The sequence below is a fragment of the Manihot esculenta genome, chromosome 1 (genome assembly GCF_001659605.2).
Source record: "Manihot esculenta cultivar AM560-2 chromosome 1, M.esculenta_v8, whole genome shotgun sequence".
NCBI lineage: Eukaryota > Viridiplantae > Streptophyta > Magnoliopsida > Malpighiales > Euphorbiaceae > Manihot > Manihot esculenta.
In genome coordinates, this window is record NC_035161.2 from 40,368,600 (window position 1) to 40,390,996 (window position 22,397).

At 38.1% G+C, this 22,397-nt stretch overlaps 2 protein-coding genes across 2 annotated transcripts; one reads left to right on the forward strand and one right to left on the reverse strand.

Moving 5' to 3' along the window:
• Positions 1-3,869: 3,869 nt before the first annotated feature.
• On the reverse strand, positions 3,870-5,773 carry LOC110616239 (vegetative cell wall protein gp1). The gene has a single exon (XM_021758602.2). The coding sequence runs from the start codon at positions 5,666-5,668 to the stop codon at positions 4,172-4,174; it is 1,497 nt and encodes a 498-aa protein (XP_021614294.1). The 5' UTR covers positions 5,669-5,773; the 3' UTR covers positions 3,870-4,171.
• Positions 5,774-12,689: 6,916 nt separating this feature from the next.
• LOC122721353 (AAA-ATPase At2g46620-like) lies at positions 12,690-14,707 on the forward strand. Its single transcript, XM_043948809.1, has one exon. It carries the CDS (start codon positions 13,141-13,143, stop codon positions 14,572-14,574), a length of 1,434 nt encoding a protein of 477 aa, XP_043804744.1. The 5' UTR covers positions 12,690-13,140; the 3' UTR covers positions 14,575-14,707.
• The last annotated feature ends 7,690 nt before the right edge of the window (positions 14,708-22,397 follow it).

Below are 22,397 nucleotides of genomic sequence, written 5' to 3' on the forward strand. Positions count from 1 at the left end.
TCGAGGTGTTGCTTGGGCTTGATAGTTTTAGTGGTCCTGGTAGTTGTTAGCCTCAGTGTAGCCATAGTTCGGCTGATCTCCCCAATATGGATTGTATGTGTCAATGTACGGATCATGTCTTGACTGTTCATAGAATCCTCCATATGCATGTCCAGACTGGCTATTGAATCCTCTAAATGTATGCACTGGTTGGTCATATTGATAAAGTGTGGGACATTGATCAGTTGGGTGTCCCACATATCCACAGATCCTACATGATCTTGGTGGCTGAAAGTGTTGAGCTCGACCTTTGACATAACTATCCACAAGAGAGGTTAGTTCAGAAATTTGAGAAGAGAGAAAAGACATACTTACTGTAGCCATGCTTGTAAGGTCTTGGTAGTGCGTTCAATTTCAGGATCGTAAAGAAGAGCTTCTTTACGATCAGCCCTGGTCATAAAAGGAAAATACGTTAGTTAGATCAATTCCCCGGCAACGGCGCCAATTTTTGATAAGCGGTTGTCGAAGCCGTCAAAAATAAACCTATTATTAATCAACAAATAAATTTGCAGATAGTGGTAATAGGGTCGAACCACAGGGAATTGACACTAAAGATCTTCCTAATAATGACTAAGGCAAGTAATAACAAGAAAGTAAAAGAGGGGGGTTTTATTTTGATGAGTTAAAATCTAAAAGCAAAGAGAACAATAATTTAATTGAAAAGGAATTTCAATGAGAAAGAGATTCTAGCTGAAGTGTGAGTCTAATTCAGTTTGTTCAGAATTGATCATTGATTATAAAAGACTCCTATTTGATTTCAATAAATCAGTTTTGGTTGTGGAAGACGCTTCTCACAATCCAAATTCCTCCTTAGTTCTAGTTTGATTAGGAAACGTTCGCTAATCAAACACTGATCAACAAGTTGCCAAGGAACGTCTTTGGGGCATTTAGCATCGAACAACTGTTGATCGCATTAAGACTTAGAGAAACCCAGTTCTATCCTTGCCAACCGCGTGGTCAAGGCTAGGTTATACAACTGATTATATTTATGTTCAAACAATTTAAGCAATTACGGACCTAAATCATTCAAACAATTTATCACTTAAGCAATTTAAAAGCAATGGACCCTTATTGATTCTAAAAGCAAAGTAATAATTATGGAAAAGATCAGATTGCATAAATATTGAAACAAGCAAGAGTTCAACAATGGAGTATTAAACCTCCCAATTCATCACAAATCTGAATATTCTCAACTTCAACTAGAAAATAATGAATTTAGCCACTCATGGTGACTAAAATACAAAAATAAAGAAGAAAAGAAAGAAGGAAAGTTTCTGCTGTGTTGCTGGAGAATTTTCGAGGATGGCAAATGCTGAAAAAAGATCATGAGATGCCTTTGATGCTGCCCTTTTATAGCTGGAGAGTCCCAAGTCCAATTTGATTAGGGTTTTGTAATCTCAATTTGATTTGGTCTTCTTTGTAGTCTTTGATTCCTCTTTGAATTTTGTGTTTGATTGAGAATGGAACTCTCTAAATGAGGGGCGTGGCTCTTGGGATTGATCTTGTAGTGTTTGAAGTGGGTTTGGACTTCTTTCCTTTGAATTTGGATTTTCTGCTCTTTTCCCGCCTCTGCTGTATTTTCTGCTATCAAAGTGATTTGGGCAGATTCTGCGAGTGATTTGGGCAAATCACTTGCTCAATTTGCCCCAATCGCTTCCTGGGGTTCAGTCCAGTTTCTGTCTTTGTCTCTGCGAGTGATTTGGCCAGTTTCTGCGAGTGATTTGGGCAAATCACTTTGACCCAATCACTTTTCCAGCTTTTTCTTCACTTTTTCTCTAACTTTCCAATTTCTTCCTTTTCTGTAAAAACATATAAAAAACACAAATTAAGCTAGAAAAATGTGTAAATAAACAGTAAGAAATATAATAAAAATGTGGCTAAATTATGCTTGATCAGGGATGAAAGACTATCCTTAAAGAATTTACATATCCAGATACTTCCTCATCTACGGCTATTATCTACCCTACTATTCTAGTCTTCAGCTCGGAGGACTTCTCGTAGCTCGGAATGAGAGTTTTTCAGAAAAGGCCAAGATCTGTCTCGCTATTATAGGGGAACTGAACAAGTTGATTCCCATAAGCATTTCTCACTGTTCCCCTGGGCAGACGTCCGGCTACCCAAATGTGATGCACGATACATTCGAACAGGCTCAGATATGGTATGCCGGCCGTGCACCACACATGAAAAACATAAGTCTTCGAGGCTGTGGCCCCGAAGAGATCGCGAAGTACACATTCAAAGAAATCGCTGGAGACCTGACTGAGTGCAGCAGATCCCAGTCTCACGTAATACTGGTACTTCACACCAAAGGGAATAATAATACTGGTACTTCACACCAAAAAGAACAACAAGCTGAGCGCCGGCGCCACTCCCATTTATATCAAAAGAGGACAACAGGAGCATCGAGGAAATTCCCTGTTTCTCTGCGGAAAAAGGGGAAGTTAGAGCGAACCCCTCAACAGTCCAGAACTTCTCTGGAGCCCGGACAACAAGCAGAGGAGGAGGCCGGCCAGACGACCTGGGTAAAGCAGTTTCAGCAGCTTGCTGAATGGTCCCGCCCTTCGCCTGCCATATCCGAAGGATCTTCAATGCACCCTCCAGATGCCTTAGAGGTAACATCAAATTTTCAAGAATTTTGAACTCACCCATATTTATCTCAGGAACTGCAAAAAGTTTCAAAACAGGGACAAGTCAGAAACAGTTCTCCCTTAAGATGATAAGAGCACAATCAAGGCAAACCTCTGGGGCACAAGGCAATCTGTTTGAAGAAGGCGTCGGATAAACCTGCCACAGATAAAACAAGAATTTCTCGCTTCAACAGAAGACTCAAGAATGAATAAAAACTGGCGCTGATATATACTCGGAGCCTGAAGACTTAGCACGGGACGGAGCTACACTAGACTCTAAGCTAATGGCGTCAGATTTTTAAAAGATATTCACAGAAAAGGAAAGAAAGGAGATGTCCAGATAATGATGACAAGAAAGTAAAGGCGGCAGAGGACAAGAAAAATGGAGAAAAGACAGAAAGAGGAAAGAGCAGATAGAATTCAGAAACTGCGCAACGACTGAAAGATGAAAGGATGTTATTAAGGCACCTGAACCCGAACAGACGCGATCATAATAGTTCTTGGTATTCACCCCCTCGGCAGTTGGAGCAATAACTGCCGAGAAGGTGAAGGGGTAATTGATGACCGCTGGATTCCTTCACCCCGGACCAGGGGCTTGACCACAGCCCAAGGCCCATGATGTAGAGGCCCACACACCTGATATACATAACAAGCCTGGCTCATCCAACCTTCAAGACCGGGCTCGACCCATCTTTCTCACTCAAGCCGACCCGGTCCGCACGAAGCAGGCCCTCTCCACTCAGGCCTAACATCCGGCCCAACTCTCAGCCCAGCCCAGGACCCGGAATAACATTCACCAGACAGCCTGGCGGATCCGTTCGAACGTACGCACGAGGAGAATCAGAGGCCGTTGCGCATGGAGCAGGCGGTTGATACTCTAGTACCTCCGAATCCGCATGGCAGAGACGCGTGGCCCAATCCTGGAGAGACCTTTACACGTCACCAGCAGGCAAGACAATGTATAAAAGGAGAGTCCCCTCCTCAGAAAAGACAGGCCTTATTCAGTAATACAAAACCCTTGTAAAACCCTATTCCATTGGATCTCAGATCATCACTTTAAATTCTTAAAAATTAGTGAATAAAAAAGAATCGAACAAGTGTCCAGCCGGCCAAAGCTTAGGAATATTTTTTCGTTAGCACATCTTCAACCAACTTGTTGAGTTTAGTATATTAGTATATAGAGGGAAGCATATGAGCCATGAATTCCAATCCAAGATATTCCAATTTATGCATTATAAATCTTAAATCTTAAACCATACATGCCTCAGTCCGGACAATGGACAATGAACAATCTTCAATTGCACTCCACCAAAAGTGGAACACAAAAATGAAGAATCAGAATCCATGCCCTTAAATTTCCTTATCATCACTCAATAACTTTATATTTATTCCCATTACGTCATACTGTAGCCTAAATTCACACATCAAGGTAAGTTTAAGCCACTTCTGTTTCTGCTTCTGCTGCTAAAACCGATTCCTTTATTTCGCGTTGTCTGAAACCTTAATTAGTGCTCATTGCCGCGTTCCTTAATGTGCAATCCGCCGCCGGATGGCTTTCTGGACATAGCAAGGTGAACTCCAGGATCATGGTGAGTGCAGGATGAATTGTACACAATCGAGTTGTTAACACCTTGCACGTTACTGTTCATAAATGTACTCATTGGAGGAGACAACTTTGACCGTTCTTTTTGGCTCTTGTCCTTCTTTGGGTTTCCTTCTTCTCCGCTGCTGCTGCTGCTGCTGCTGTGGCTTCCCCACACATTGCCATAGGATTTATGATTGCCGCTCTTGTTGAGATATTGAGGATTCCCCTCGAACACATGTTTCTTATTTGGAGACCGGATTACTTCCATGAAGGCGCCTTTGTTTTCTCCAGCAATTGTGATTACCCTCATGCCCCCGTCTTCAGAATCGGAAGAAATCTTCTTTCCTTGGCCTTTTTCTTTTGTCTCTCCGTCTTTCTTGGGTTCTTGCTTCCCATTTTGAGCAATGCTGGTCTTCAGAGCATCTACAAGATTTCTCTCCGACTCCCTGCCATTGACCCAGGGCTGAGGCTTATCAATGATCTTTTGAACCAGCACTGTTTTTTGTTCTGCCTCTAATGGGATCTTAGCGTTAGTTTCTGCATCAGCTCTTATCCTGGCTGGAGGTAGGATAAGAGGAGAAGGTGGTGGAGCAGTAGGCTTTGTCTTAGGTGATTGAGCTGGGCTTTGGACCGCAGGCTTGATGGTCCTTGGAGATGGTTCTGGGCTAGGCACACGAGCCGTAGCGGTGGTCATGGTTTTAAGGGCTGGAAAAGTTGGCACCGAGGAGGTGATAGGTGCTGGTTTGGAGACGGGAGAAGTTTGCACTGAGGAGGTGATTACTGCTGGCTTGGCAACAGGAGAAGTTGGCACAGAGGAGGTGACTGGTGCTGGTTTGGAAACAGGAGAAGTTGGTACTGACGAGGTGATTGGTGCTGGTCTAGGGACAGGAGAAGTTGGCGCAGAAATTGTGGTTGGCATTGGCTTAAGTGGAGATGTTGGGACAGAAGAAGGTGGAGCTGGTTTTGGGGCTGAAGCAGTTGAAACCAAAGAGTCCATCTGGGCTGGTTTTGGAGAGGGAGAAGGTGGAAGTGTGGAGGTAGGAGCTGAAACTCTGGGTCTTGGAGATGATGGCACTGAAGCTGAGGTCGTGACTGGGGCAACCACAGTGGTGGTTTGAGCCGGAGAAGCAGGCAATGAAGCAGAAGAGCCAGGCGCCCTCGGAACTGGCGATGTTGGTACCGATGCCACACCTCCACCTGCAACACTAGTAGTAGTCGGTGGGGCAGGAGTGGGTCCTTGAGATTGAGTTGGCGGAGGGATAGACGGAGCAGCTGGCCTAAATGAAGGTCGAGCAAGAGGTGGACGAGGCTGGGGAGGAGCTGGCTCAGGTGCTGGGGTTGGAGCTGGTTCAGGGGCTGGACGTGCAATTGAAGGCAAACGGAACCATTGGCGAGGTGGGGCAGGTTGATTTGCCATTTTATGTAATTCTGTAAAGAGGCTTCTGATTTAAATTTGACTAAACAACAAACATAAGAATGAGTACGAATAGAGAAGGGTGATATGTGTTGTTATTTATAGCCATAGCACTTGACTACGGAAATCATATATAAGCCGGCTTGCGTCGAAACATAAAAGTGAAATACACAAGGAAAAAAAAAAAGAAAAACCATACGCCATGGGAAACACTAACTTCTTGAGAGAGAGAGAGACAAAGAGACAGAGAATAAAGGAAAAGCATCAAATTCATTTACAAAGCTATGACAGCTAAGAAAGGTCACACAAGAAATCGTATTGGTATCAAATATAGTCTTGCACAAGAGTTGGCTTTTCCAGCCACTACTGGATTATTACTTTGGTTTCCTTGAGGATTATTCACTGAAATCAAGCCACTACTGAGTAGATTAGAGTAATTTCTTTTTCCTTTTCCTGCGCTGTATTTTCAACATTTTAGAATAAATGACAACGGTTGTCCATTGAAGTTCTCAATCCTTCAAGTTGCGATGTTCTACCAGGGCATATTTAGATTATACGCTGTATATTTTGCGGCTATTTCTTTCTCATTCTTGACAGGCGAATGCATATGTTTCTCGTTTCTCAAAGATTCCTGAAAGTTCGCTTAGAAACCGCCCGCAGAGTATACTGATACTGTAAATGATTCTTGAAATTGATAAGCCGTCGATCCTTCATCTTGACTTTGCTTGCTGTGAGAGTCTAGTAATTGAGATTCTTGCTCTCTTTTCATTTTGTCTACCTTTACGATTCTTCAAGGGTCATCCTACAAGTTCATCTTTTAATTTCTTTGCGTTAATTTTTAACAGGTGTCTTGGTGTTTAAATAGTTCAGATTGACGCCATTGGTAGATTGTGACCTGAATACTTTTAAAGCATCTCATCTTTTCGAAGAAGAAAGGACACAACGAGGGTCCTCAGAATATCTATCTTTTTTTTTTTTAAATAAAGAAAATTTCCCCACTCGTTATTTACTTGGAATCGCGGGTTGGAATATTTAATTGTGAAGCTGACGGAAAATATATAATCTAGTTTTATTAGCATTGAACATCAAAAACCACCAGAATTACCAAGATCATAAATATTAGGGTGATTTGGAATATCACTATCAACTTCGTTTGAGACTTGCACGGCAAGACATGTCAAAAGCAGATGCTTCAATTGGGGGATATAAACCTTTGTTAAATAGCCTTCCACTTGAATTGCCAAAGATGTGTGTTTTCAATTAAACTATAGCTAATGGTAAGAGAAATAAATTCAGGGCTCTAAAACACTGATGATTCAGGAGATTTGAGGCTCTATGATATAGTTTTTATCCAAACAGATGGTAATAAGGAACGTACTTAAATTAGTCCATAACTAATGAACAAAAATGAAAATGAGAAACTGCTTTTGGGGATTGCAGTTTCCTCTTATAATTATATTTATGAATTCCTGATCGAATGATCTTAGTATGGAATTGGAGACCTTACACATTACAATTTTTTTATTAAAATTGATCTAAATAACTTTGATATCAATGTCTCGTTCTTTGCCAACGTGGAACAAGAATAGAGACGGAAAGTAAGTTGGTACATTGGCATGATGGTTTCTCCTCCCATATATATATATCAACATCATGCAAACTCTTTCCCCTGTGTGCCGAAAAGATACAAAATCGAGGGAGGGAAATTGAGCTAAAAAATTCAGGTTGCTGATTATACAACCAACCCAATTTCACAGAGAAAATACCATCTGGCTTGTAGGGGAGCTCAAATTTGGACTACTGCTTGCAATTCAAGGCCATTTAGTGAATTCAAACACTTTGAAAATAATATCAACTCCAGTGTGGATTTGCCATATAAAAAGCAAAACATGTATAGCGCCAACGCAATATGAAGATCTCTTTAAGTCTCATTCCCCTTTTTGAACTGCAGGCGTTAGAGCTGCCGTTGCTGACCGCAAAACTGTAATGTCTGTAAGGCCATGAAACGGGTAAACATCAAGTCAGTCTCATCAAAGACCAAAAACAGCTAGATAAGTTTCAAAATGACTTGCAATCTGCAATACCTTCTATTCACAATTTGGATTCATCTGCAAAAGTTGTTTTTGTTACATTCTGGATTCAACACTTCGTACTATACCTGCTCCAGCAAACAAATGGGGTCTAGGAAATAATTTTCCTGTCCTAAACCATGTGTTGACCCCTCCAATAGATTCAAAAACTCCAAATCCTAGCAGTATTGATCACTCACTGAAATGCCTGTCCCTGTTGGACTCTCTTATCAATTCCTTCCTCTAATGTACCAGAAAAATATCTCTAAGTATCACCATCCTAAGATTCAACACTTGTAATTTGATCAGGGAATTTTATGTCCAGACATTCTACTCATACAAGCTTTGCTGTATAAGGATGTACTGTTACATGAAAGTTTATATGATGATGGTTCTATAAGAGTTGTTGACTAGAAGGCAACTCTAAAATTCAAATTTAATTCTGATCATAATCCTTATTGAGTTTTGTTTATATTTCCAAAAATATTCATTAAACCAGAATTTTTTTTTTAAAGCACAAAAAAACTGTTTCTTAATGGAAGAGCCTTTAATTTCATTTATGGACACCACAAAGCAAAAATTAAACAGAGTGCTATGTCACCTCCTAATTAAAAAATAAATAAATATTTATCCATTCCTAATCCTAATGCTAATCAAATTTTATGTGTATTTTCCAATACATTAGCATAAACTGTGAAAACTGAAAATAGGGATTCAGTACATGAAGTCTGAATCACAACCACGCTAATAGTTAAGGGAACTTTTTGCAAATGGGATATAAGCTAACCAGTTATTTATGACTTTTTATTCCAAGGCCATAGCACTGAGTTGCTGGATTTTGATTCAACAGCAGACGGTGCTGCTTTATTGAGCTCATTAATAGCAGTTAGGGTGGTCCTGACTCACCTCCTTTACCAACCGAAATGCTTGTAGAAGAATAAGACCCCATCACAGTGGGGTGGATGAGTGCAAATGTCTTTCCCTCCAATAGCGCAAACTCCCCACCAAGGATCCTCTCCAATCAAAATTGCTCCAATAAAAAAGTAAATAAAATTCCAATCCAAAAGTGAGAAACTCGAATATTAAAACAAGTAGAAAATGGGACTTGCCTTGGCATCTAAAAAGAAGGGAAATGTCAATGTGGTAAGGCGAAGAGGTGATGAACTTATATGTATGAAGAGCTTTTGTGGATTAGCTGGGAACCTTTACTGCAGACGTCCAATTTTAGTAGTTTGGGAGAGTTTCAAACTGTAGAAATGGAGGGTTTCAGAGAAGAACAGGGGAGTCTGAGATTTGGGTTGCTTTCTTCGTTGAGGGTTAAAATGCAAGCCCAGCCAGTGTACAGAGAAAAGGTCGCACTCGCACCAGTCAATCACTATTGAAGCTGCGGCGAATTAAGATGGGCTCGGGCTTAATTATAAGGCCCTAAGCCATTATTCATGGTTTCGAGGGTTTCCATTGCCCCGCCAGGCGACTGACTAACTAGTGGATCTTGAAATTGGACCTCAACGTGGTATGGACCCTTTTTTTTTTTAATAATTAAAATAATAGAAGTGGATTGGATTTCATACTTATCCCATAGATGCATGCACTCTACACAAAACTTATCCCATTTATTTTCAAACTTATAAAATTTTTTCCAACAAATAAAGCATTTGCAAGTTAAAAATGGAATCTTGAGTACTAACTTGGGGCTTATCCACCAGAAACTGGATATGATAATCGTGTTGAGCAGATGGAACCACTAAACTATATGTGGCTTTGCTTAATTTCCATATGCCATGACTTCCACACACCGTTCAAATTGTAGATATGTCTCAAAACAACGGTTGGTAGTGAGCGGATTAATATTGGTTTATTTTTTAAAATCATAGTTTGTGTGTACTCTGCAGAGTAAGTTGTCACAAAATTAGCTATATGACAAGTATGCATCAACTAAATATCTAATACTACGTACACTCTTGACGTTCACAATTAATTCACATCCTCATATTTGCATGTATATTATTGTTTTGTTGAAGTCATCTGCTTCAGTTGGACTAATAATTTTTATATATGTGAATTTTTTATTTTTATTTTTATTAAGTGATAAATAAAGCTTTTAATGTATATATTAATAATAAATCTGTATCTTAACACGTGTTAAGAAAACTATAAAAGAAAAATTAAGATCCGCGTTAATGGGGTGTGGCACAGACAAGAGATAGAGCATATTCTCCAAAAAAAAAAAAAAAAAAAAAAAAAGATAGAGCATATATGGCTTAATGCGTCACGCATAAAAAGAATAATAAAATAAAATAAAAATGGTGTGTGTCTCTGTAATAGAGTAGCGAGAAGCAGCATTAACCACACGTCAGCTCCAAAATCAGCCAATTGTATGAGGATGGGAATCCAAGTGGGTTAGCTTCCTGATTTGAGGTTGACATGTCCTATCCACGGACTATGCCATAATGAATATTTTATTTTTATTTTTATTTTTATTTTTTTAAACATCCATAGAAATGTCCCTTTTTGGATACATCTCTGATGGGCTGATCTTTCAAAATTTTAACATAAATTTATATATTATCAACGAATTTTATTAAAATTCTCGTGATTTTGATTTGAATATAATAATTACGGTTTATATATATAAAAATGCCTATAAATATATTTATTTTCTATTCATAGTATTTTTTTTCAAATTTCCAAAACTTCTTTTCATTTTAATATCATCAGTATCTTCAGCCTCTATTACCTCATTTTCCACTTGACTTTTCTTTATCTTTCTTATTCCTTTTTGTAAAGTATTTCCCACGTCCTTCATATTACTTTTTCTATCTTTAATTTAATCATAACTAAATAAATATTCAAAGTTGTCCATGACATATATGAGAAAAACTTGCCTAATATATAGTGAATATAGCCTAAACCATTTGAAATTGAAACAGTTTTACATCGAAATTCCTGTGAATAAACTGTTTTAATTTAAAATCATGCTGAAATTAATTAGCGTTTCGAATTTAAAATTCATTTGATTTAACTGTTTAATTTAATTTATAACAATTATTAATAAGCGATAGTTGATAGTTAGTGGCTGATATTCATAATTGTGAGAAGTAATTTGACTTATTTAATTTAATTTTTAGAAAAATTACATAACTTTTATTTAAAAATAAAACTGAGAGAAATGTTTTTATCTAGTTCCGGATTCATTACTTCAATTTTATTTTCAATCCTTGTATAAATTTACATTTTTTATTAATAGTGAACGTGAAGACTAAAAAGGAAATGTTTAACAATATATTAATAACTGTATTTGATATTTTTTCACTGATTGAATTTTTTTTTTCTCAAACTGATCAATATTTGATGACAGTGAAGATAGATCATCTCATAGATTTTCATATTATTAAATTAAATTATCTGGTACAATTCATCATAGCTGTTTTTATTTTTTTTACTTTGTTATGTTATTACATTTTTATTCATTAATTCATTTTAAGATAATTATTAATAAAACAAAATAATATTTTTTAAAAAGCTTTATTTAAAAAGTTAAAGCGAAATAAATGTCAATTAGGGTTATTGGCCAATCAAAGGGACAGTGCAGGTGCAGCATGAAATTTGACTTGAGGCTCTTGAATGAGTCAACGGGTCTGCACTGTGCAGTCATCGTCAACCCTCCTCTGCATGCAGCCCCAGAAATCCAACCCGTAGGTTCATATTCATATATTATAACAATCATTTTGATTTTCATCTTTAATATAAATACCAAATTACAAATAACATAAATGGTAAGCATACTAAATCAATCATTTTCATCGTATATTATAATATAAATCCAAATTATATTAATAAATGTTAATTAAATAAGTTTTTAATTTTTATGAAATCTTTAAATTTATTTTTAATTAAAATTTAAATTGAATAAATAAAATATAAATTAAATCGAAAAGAAATTAGAAAAATACTAATAGGTTAGTGCCTTAATTCACCATCAGCCCCTTGATAATAATGGACACAATTCTACGGTAATTTTATTTTAGAGGTATATCATATAAACACTAACCTCCAAACTAAATATAATATTTTTATAAAATTAAAATGTATTTAATATATATATAAATTTTAAGTACTACCTTTATTCTTATATAAAAGCGATTCTTTCATATATTTTCTGCGAGTTAAATTTAAAAAATTATAAAATATTATTTTTATTTTAATTTAAAAATTTTAATATTTAGTCTCAAAATATTAATATTATTAATAAGTTAATTTATAATTATGAGAAATATATATAAAAAAAAATTTAAAAAAATTATTAAGAGTAAAATTAAATTTTAAAAATATTATCTCTCAACAAAATAATTATTTTATTGATAGAAATAAAATATAAAAATATTTTAATAGAATTTTAAAATATAAAATTTGATTTATAAATAATAATAATATCTAAATACTAAATATTATAAATAAAATAAATTTAAAAATTATTATTTAGTCATCGGTAAAACTAATTACTTAATATCTTTATCTTAAAAAACACATTGATTAATATATGTATTTTCAGATTATTAATTATTTATACTCTCATATAATGTATGTATTAAAAGGTTGTTATTTAAAAATTATATAAAATAAATTATTATAATTAAAAATTTATTATTAATATTTTAAAAAAATTTAAAAAGACAACGATGGAGATATTTTAATTAGCACTCACATATTTAATTAGATATACTTATTATTAAATAATTTTCTTATTCTACATTAAATATGAAAAATCTCATATTCTAATCTTTAATTTTTAATTTCTATTTAAAAAATTTAATTACTTAATTTCTATTTAAAAAATTTAATTACTTAATTTCTATTTAAAAAATTTAATTACTTAGGGAAAAAAATTCAGGAGAATGAAAAAGAGAGATATAAAACATATCAGCTGGCAGACGTAGATAGAATTGAAGAAGAATCAGAAAGAGAATTCATCATAATTTTCTCCTCCTGTGAGTCATGGGCTCATGGCATCAATACTTTGACCCTCTTTACGTTAGCACTTAAGCCCCGTTCTTTTCTTCACCTGTCCTATTTTAATTACACTTGTTTTCTCCCTGCTTTTTCACCCATGACCTTGCCGGCAATCATCAGTCTTTCATTTAAACCTTCTCTTTGTTCTTCTTCTGCTTCTGTAATCTTCACCTCCACGATTCCTTTAAAACCCTCTCTGTTATTGCTTTCTCATTTCTCTTTCAATCTCTTTCTCTCCATTTACATATTTGATTTTCTACCTCCTCCGTTCCCTCAAACATGATTTTCTTTGCTAAATGGAAAATCTGTAGCATTAAAATCCCACACTTGGCCAACCCCTTTTATGGTCCACTTGATTCCTCCCCCTACTGTTAATGATTTTCTCACTGTACAATCATGAATATTCTTTGTAATCCATTCTTTCTCTTGTTCGTAATTGTTGGTCTATTGTTTCTCCTTCGAGTTCTTTTAATCAGTACAGGATTAATATATACAACAAAGAAATGGTGGAAATCAATCGAAGATCGTTTTCATGTGTATCAATTATTCAAAGTCCCAGAATTCAACGAGAGCATGCAAGAGAATCAGCTTTATTGCAAAGTCTCCGTTTATCTAAACACTCTGGCTTCCATGGAGGACTCCGATTTTACCAACCTCTTCACCGGAAAAAAATCTAACGAAATCATCCTCCTTCTCGATTCCGGACAGGTAATCGATGATGATTTTCTTGGAGCCAGTGTCTCTTGGATAAACGAAGTGAAAACCGATGCTTCCCGTTCCAGAGCTTTCGTTTTGAAGATCAGAAAAGCAGATAAGCGAAGAATTCTCCGGCCTTATCTCCAGCACATCCACACAGTTTTCTATGAGTTCGAGCAAAAGAAGCAGCGAGAATTGAAGCTTTACATGAACACCGACCGTGATCAAAATCAGAACCCACGTTGGAGATTTGTTCCCTTCAATCATCCTTCAACATTTGAGACAATTGCTATGCAATCTGATCTCAAAAACAAGTTAAAATCAGATCTAGAGTCTTTCCTAAAGGCCAAACAATACTATCACCGGCTGGGTCGTGTTTGGAAGCGAAGCTATCTATTGTACGGGTCATCAGGTACCGGAAAATCCAGCTTTATTGCTGCCATGGCCAATTTTCTCGGGTACGATGTGTATGACATCGATCTTTCCAGAGTTTTAGACGATTCTGATCTAAAATTGCTCCTGTTACAAACCATAAGAAAGTCGGTGATTGTGGTTGAAAATCTAGATCGATTTCTGTTGGACAAATCAACGGCTGTAAGCTTTTCAGGCGTTCTAAACTTCATGGATGGGATTTTAAATTCTTGCTGTGCAGACGAGAGAATAATGGTATTTACCGTGAACAGTAAGGATCACATCGACCCGGCTATTCTTAGACCGGGTCGAATTGATGTCCACATCCACTTCCCATTATGCGATTTCTCGGCATTCAAGACATTGTCGAATAGCTATTTGGGAGTGAAGGATCACAAGTTGTTTCCTCAAGTAGAGGAAATTTTCCAATCCGGAGCGAGTCTGAGTCCGGCCGAGATAAGCGAGCTCATGATTGCAAATAGAAATTCGCCGAGTAGAGCATTGAAATCGGTTATCACGGCTTTGCAAACGGAAGGTGAACGTAGAGGGTCAGTGAATGTCGGACGGCGGTTGCTGGATACCGGGTCAAGAAATTCAACGGATGATTCAAGTGAGCAATTAGATATTTTTTCTAAAGAAAAATTCAACGCCGTAAAAGATATTACGAAATTGTACAAACTATTGAGGGTAAGAAGTAAAGGAAAAGCACAATCTCATGACTAGACACCGGGTCAAAAGGATAGGTTATGATACTTGTCTCGTTTCGGATAACTTCACATTTGAAAGAGCATATGATGCCTCCCGGAGAAAAAAAAATAATAAATTTTGAAATATATTTGATGCTTCCATGTATGTATATATACTTTTATTTCTTTGAAAAGCAAAATCATAAGTAAATATATCTTATAACAGAATAAATTAAGATCGATTTAAATAATAATTTAAAATTTTTATTGATATTTTGTGGTTTAAGATAAATATTTAATGTTTTAAATTGTTTTAATTTTACTTTAAAGTCGTTTAGTTTTTCGTTTAAAAAATAAGCTTTTACAGAAGAATTGAAAATTTTGGCAATTACTAATATTATAATACAGATGCCTAGTTCTTTCAATTATGTAAATTATTTGATAGAGAATAATGAGAAATACAATGCGATATAATGTTTATATTATTATTGGTAGAACATCTTGTTTAGGTAACATAATCATTGTTTTGATAAGGTAATATATATATATATATATATATTTCAAGGGAAGGTAACATAATCATTAAAATTCAATTTAGACTAATAGAAAAAAAAAAAAAAAAAAAAAGAAAGAAGGAAATTAGGTGGTCATGATTCATCAATGGCAAAATACCCTGAGAATCAACCGAAACTAAAAAGGGGGATCTTTTCAAGCTTTTTTCATTTTGCCAGTAAGCTGAGGCACACGTGATTCCATCTAAGTTTTGGAAACGTCACTGTTCCACCTCCTATTTCAAGTGTAAATGCCAGCCAAAAGTTGGTGCAGCTCTTGTTGATTTCCTTGAATCCGTTTTTTGCAATCTTGGGAATATGGACCCTTTTAAGGCTACCCATAGTTCTATGCCTTTTGAGTCTGATCTGTCTGTGGCTCGAATGAGCTCTAATTTAATTTTAATTTATAAAAAATAAAAAAAATTATATTATAAAGAAAAATTTTAAATAAATTTTCATAAATTTTAGTTTTTATGTTAGAATAATTAAAATTTTATATTTAAATAAGAGAAATTAGTAAAAGAATTAATTGGATTAAATTCTTAAAAAATATCTTAATTTCAAATAAGGGGTTTGGGTCATGTCCACAAAATGCCTCAACATTATCCACATTTGTAGGCCCATAATTTCCACGAGTGTAAAAGATTGGGCTATTGTCTCTAGGCTTTGTAATAATCTTGTAGATTGGTGCGGCTAGGGCAGCTAAGGCCCAAATGCGGGGGCAATCAAATTCGAATGGAGAGGGAAGGGCAGGTTTGTTAGGGTGTGAGTAGGGATGGCAACGGGTAGGGTACCCGTGAAACTGAGAGTACCCAAATCCGAACCCGATTATATGTAAAATTCCCGAATCCGTCCCAAACCCGTTTAGTATTTTAATTTTAATACCCGTACCCGTTCCAAATCCGTTTAACAATACCCGTACACTACCCGAACCCGACCGAACCCGATTTTTTTACTTCAATTCAAGCAAATAGAATCACATAATTCACTCAAAACTGTTCCCACATAAGCATAAGAAATTAAGAACACCCAAGGTCATATGCATAGAAGAACAAAAAGATTTTTCCAGAAGTCAAGGAAAACCAGATCATAGAAGCCACTAAGGTTCATTTGGGTAATGCTAATTGATATGCTAGGAAATTACTACTCCAGGTTCAGATATTAAGATTTAAGACCAAGCCAGTAACACTCTGAAGGAAAAATCAACAAGAAGCAATGAATGAACTACTCATAGAAGTTGCACAGATCAATACCTAAGCCTGTGATGTCAAACAATTAGCCTCCCAGTCAATTTTCGTTACACTAGGCTGAAGAAAAGGAAAAGAGAGAGAGGAGGCGAGAGGACAAACAGCAAAAAACCAAACAGAAACATAACAAAATAGCTTCTCAAAGCATAGATGCCTGTAACGACCCGAAAATCGGACCGCTACCGGCGCTAGGATCCGGGTCGACTTAAGGCCGCCGGGACCCGTAGCAAGCCTGACATGTAACCTGTAAACCTGTTTAATCCCATACATGATCAACAATCATACATAAAAATTTAAAACTTGTCCTCATACGTACTGTCATCAACTAACTCAACCTGTGCATACCCTGAACATATGCATAACATAGTCCCTCTGTGGGATCTCATCATGCCTTAAAGGCAAAACAGCCTGTGTTGAGTTAGTTTACATAAACATCATAACATAAGATCATGTATAGACAAAAGGGATTAACAATACATTATGGTCAAGCACAACTCTATCCTCAATAACCTCATTACATAACATTCTGAATATTTTTACATTTCATCAATTGTCATGTCCACAAACTAACTATTACATACATAAGACATACTTCAAAACTCTGGCTAACCTTCTGATCTACCCTGTACCTGCACATCTGGGGTTAGGGGAGAGGGGTGAGCTACAAAGCCCAGTGAGCAGAATAGTATAAAACATTATATTAAAATTTTATGCTTTCATGGAATGCAACACATCACAACAAATCACATCTCGGATGGTATTGTCACCTATAGTCCTCTACATAGGTCCAACTGTGCCGGGACGTAGAATGGGTCAACCGGTCTTTCCCTTATCATAACATATCATATGGACCAACTGTGCCAGGGACGTAGAATGGGTACAACCTGGACTTTCTCTTACATCGTGCCAGGGACGTAGAATGGGTACAACCTGGACTTCCATACCATAACATGCCATAACATCAATCATATCATAGGAGGACTAAAGGATCATCCAATAACCAATCCACATCAACATTAACATCATAAATGCAATGCAACATATTCGTGAATACTAATGCAAGCAACCTATTATATCTCATGGCATTCATGATGCATGGATCATGCTCAAAATTCATATTTCATTTATTTAAAACTTAAGGTTTATTCCACTCACCTCTGGCTAGCTCTGACAAACTCTGTAGCAGCTGGCTCACTGCTGGGGTCCTCGGTTCCTCGGGTCCGAACCTACACAGGTGGACTCCAATGAGGGACCAAACATACATAAACATAACTCTAATATACTCCCCAAAAACCCCCTAAAACATCATGAAACAATCACATAACAACATGCAAAAAAATGGCTGGACAGGGCACTTTCGGCGGCAGGTTCGGCGGCCGAAAGTCCCTCCAGAGCCGAAAGTCAGGCAGGTTCGGCGGCACCTTCGGCGGCCGAAACTCCCAGACAGAGACGAAACTCATGCATGTTCGGCGGCACCTTCGGCGGCCGAAAGTCCCAGACAGAGACGAAAGTCTCCCTTCGGGGGCAACTTCGGCAGCCGAAAGGCCTGCCTCACCAGCCATGTTCGGCGGCCGAAAGTGCCTTCGGCTGCCGAACCTGGTTTCTGCCGAAGGGCAGAAACTTGGCTCCCAAATGCATTTTCGCCTCCAAACTCACCAATCATGCATATACCTCAGTTAAAACATGCATACAAGTTCCTAGGGGCCTCAAAACATCAAATACCCCAACTACAACACTTCAAACACACAAAAACAACATACATTGTCCAAGACATCAAGGTTAACCCATAACTCCACATATAACCTAACATGCATTTCTACCCATCGATCTAGCATAAAACTTATTGAAAACACATAAGGAGCTTAAGATCGGCTCTTACCTCTTGAAGATCGAGAGGGAGACGACCTAAACTTGGAGATCCAAGAAGATGAGCTCCTGAGTTCCCAAAGCTCCAAAACTTGTTTCAAAAGTTCAAAACCTTCAATGCAAACTTAAAACTCAAGAAAAATGGTGGGGATTTGGAGGAAGAATACTAGGTTTGCAAAGGGAAAGTCGGAAGCTCGCTGTGGCCGAAAATGGGAGAAAGCTCGCCCATTTCGGCTAAGTGCCCCTTATATAGTGGCTGGCCAGGCCACGTTCGGGGGCCGAATGTGCCTCCGCATCCATGCAAATGTTCGGCGGCCGAACTTGACTTTCGGCGGCCGAACCTGAACTTCCCTAACTCATGCTTTCGGGGGCCTAACGTGCCTCCAAAACGCATGCATGTTCGGCGGCCGAACTTGACTTTCGGCGGCCGAACCTGGGTTTTCCTCCAATGCTATTTTCATGCAAAAACTCATTTAGTTTCATACTTTAAAACATTAAAATTCATGAAAACATTTTATAAAACATGCCTCTACCCTTCTAGAGGTCTCCGACATCCGAGATTCCACCGGACGGTAGGAATTCCGATACCGGAGTCTAGCCGGGTATTACATTCTCCCCCCCTTAAGAACATTCGTCCCCGAATGTTCCTCAACTAGCACATGCATAGCAAACAACACAACATATATAAGCACATAAACACATAGGGATCTAACCTTAAAAGAGATGAGGGTATTGCTGGAGCATGGACTCCCGTGTCTCCCAAGTGCATTCTTCCAAGTTGTGGTGGTTCCATAGGACTTTCACCATCGGGATTTCCTTGTTTCTTAACTTTCTGATCTGGGTGTCTATGATCCGTACTGGCTGTTCAACATAGGTGAGATCCTCTTGGACCTCCACATCAGGCTCACTAAGAACCTTACTCGGATCTGACACAAACTTCCTCAACATTGAAACATGGAAAACCGGATGGATTCTCTCCATCGAAGCAGGTAAATCCAGCTTGTACGACACATTCCCAATCCTTTGCAAGATCTCAAAGGGTCCGATGTATCGTGGGGCTAGTTTACCTTTCTTCCCGAAGCGAACCACTCCCTTCATTGGAGACACCTTGAGCAATACCAACTCCCCCTCCTGAAACTCTAACTGTCTTCTGCGGACGTCTGCATAGCTCTTCTGTCTGCTTGCAGCAGTCTTGATCCTTTCTCTAATTATGGGTACCACCCTGCTGGTAATCTCTACTAGCTCAGGCCCTGCCAAGGCCTTTTCTCCAACTTCCTCCCAGCAAACAGGTGACCTGCACTTCCTCCCATATAAAGCTTCATATGGAGCCATCCCGATGCTAGCATGATGGCTGTTATTGTAGGCAAACTCCACCAAAGGTAGATGCTGCCTCCAAGAACCGCCAAAGTCCAGCACACACATTCTGAGCATATCCTCGATAGTCTGGATGGTCCTTTCTGACTGTCCGTCGGTCTGGGGGTGGAAGGCAGTACTGAAATCCAACCTAGTACCCATGGCATTCTGCAGACTCCGCCAAAATCTGGAGGTGAACTGGGGCCCTCTATCTGACACTATCGAAACAGGAACCCCATGCAACCTGACGATCTCATCCATATATACCTGCGCCAACTTGTCCACAGAGTAGCCACTCCTGACAGGGATGAAGTGAGCAGATTTGGTGAGTCTGTCCACAATCACCCATATGGAGTCCAATCTGTTGGACGTCGCCGGTAACCCCACTACGAAGTCCATAGCTATATTCTCCCATTTCCACTCTGGAATAGTGATCAAGCATAATTTAGCCACATTTTTATTACATTTTCTACTGTTTATTTACACATTTTTCTAGCTTAATTTGTGTTTTTGTTATGTTTTTACAGAAAAGGAAGAAATTGAAAAGTTGGAGAAAAAGTGAAGAAAAAGCTGGAAAAGTGATTGGGTCAAAGTGACTTGCCCAAGCCACTCGCAGGAACTGGCCAAGTCACTCGCAGAAACAAAGACAGAAACTGGACTAAACCCCAGGAAGCGATTGGGGCAAAATGAGCAAGTGATTTGCCCAAATCACTTGCAGAATCTGCCCAAATCACTTTGATAGCAGAAAATACAGCAGAGGCGGGAAAAGAGCAGAAAATCCAAATTCAAAGGAAAGAAGTCCAAGTCCACTTCAAACACCACAAGATCAGTCCCAAGAGCCACGCCCCTCATTTAGAGAGTTCCATTCTCAATCAAACACAAAATTCAAAGAGGAATCAAAGACTACAAAGAAGACCAAATCAAATTAAGATTACAAAACCCTAATCAAATTGGACTTGGGACTCTCCAGCTATAAAAGGGCAACATCAAAGGCATCTGATCATCATCTTTAGCATCTGCCATCCTCGGAAATTCTCCAGCAACACAGCAGAAATTATCCTTCTTTCTTTCCTTCTTTATTTTTGTGTATTCTAGTCACCATGAGTGGCTAAATTCATTATTTTCTAGTTGAAGTTGAGAATATTCAAATTTGTGATGAATTGGGAGGTTTAATACTCCATTGTTGAACTCTTGTTTGTTTCAATATTTATGCAATCTGATCTTTTCTATAAATATTACTTGCTTTTAGAATCAATAAGGGCCCATTGCTTTTAAATTGCTTAAGTAATATTGTTTGAATGGTTTAGGTCCGTAATTGCTTAGGTTGTTCAAATACACTTTTAATCAGATTGCATAATCTAAACTTGACCACGCGGTTGGCAAGGATAGAATTGGGTTTCTCTAAGTCTTAATGCAATCAACAGTTGTTCGATGCTACAATGCCCCAAGGACGTTCCTTGGCAACTTGTTGATTAGTGTTTGATTAGCGAACGTTTCCTAATCAAACTAGAACTAAGGAGGAATTTGGATTGTGAGAAGCGTCTTCCACAACCAAAACTAATTTATTGAAATCAAATAGGAGTCTTTAATAATCAATGATCAATTCTGAACAAACTGAATTAGACTCACACTTCAGCTAGAATCTCTTTCTCATTGAAATTCTTATCTATTTAAATTATTGCTTTATCTTGCTATTTAGTTTTTAACTCATCAAAACAAACCCCCCTCTTTTACTTATTTGTTATTTACTTGACCTAGTCATTATTAGGAAAATCATTGGTGTCAATTCCCTGTGGTTCGACCCTATTGCCACTATCTGCAAGTTTATTGTTGATTGTTTAATAGGTTTATTTTTGACGGCTTCGACAACCGCTTATCAAAAATTGGCGCCGTTGCCGGGGACTTGATTTAAACTAACGTATTTTCCCTTTATGACCAGGTCTGGCCGTAAAGACACACTTCTTTACGACCCTGAGATTGAAAAAACTGCCAAGAGCTTAAGGAAGCAAGCAAATTTGAGGAACCAAGCCTCAAGACCATCTTCATCAACCACACCATCTCACAGACCACCTACTGCCCCTGCTGAAGAAATTTCTGCACCAGCAGAAACTTCCACCACCGCACCTGCTGATTTTGCACCAGAAACTGAATCTCTGATTATGGCAAAAAACCCAGCAATGGCAGCACCACCTGCTGCACATGTAGAAGCTGAAAATCAAGCAGGAAACGTGCCCATCCAAGCACCTCAGCAACGGGAGAGAACCCTTGGAGAGTTAGCTGAACCAACAGGAGATCAAGCACCCTTATGCATTGAATATCCCCTATTGACAGCACCATTCGAGCTAAGGACAGGGCTGATTCATCTCCTACCTAAATTCAGAGGCCTAGAAAATGAAGACCCTCACAAGCATTTAAAGGCATTCCATGTTGTGTGCTCAACCATGAGACCCCAAGGCATTCCAGAAGACGATATCAAGCTTAGAGCCTTCCCTTTTTCCCTTGAAGACTATGCCAAGGAGTGGCTATTCTACTTGCCACCCGGATCCATCACATCATGGGCTGATATGGTAAGAGCGTTCTTGAGAAAATTCTTTCCAACCTCAAAAGCCATAGGCATCCGTAGAGAAATAAGTGGCATAAAGCAAAAGCACTCTGAAGGCTTGTATGAGTATTGGGAAAGGTTCAAAAAGTTGTGCACAAGCTGCCCTCGGCATGATATTTCTGACCAATCTCTCATTGAGTACTTCTATGGAGGATTGCTACCCTCAGAGAGAAAATTTATTGACGCAGCATGTGGAGGAACAATTGAAAAGAAATCACCTCGAGAGATGAGGGACTTAATT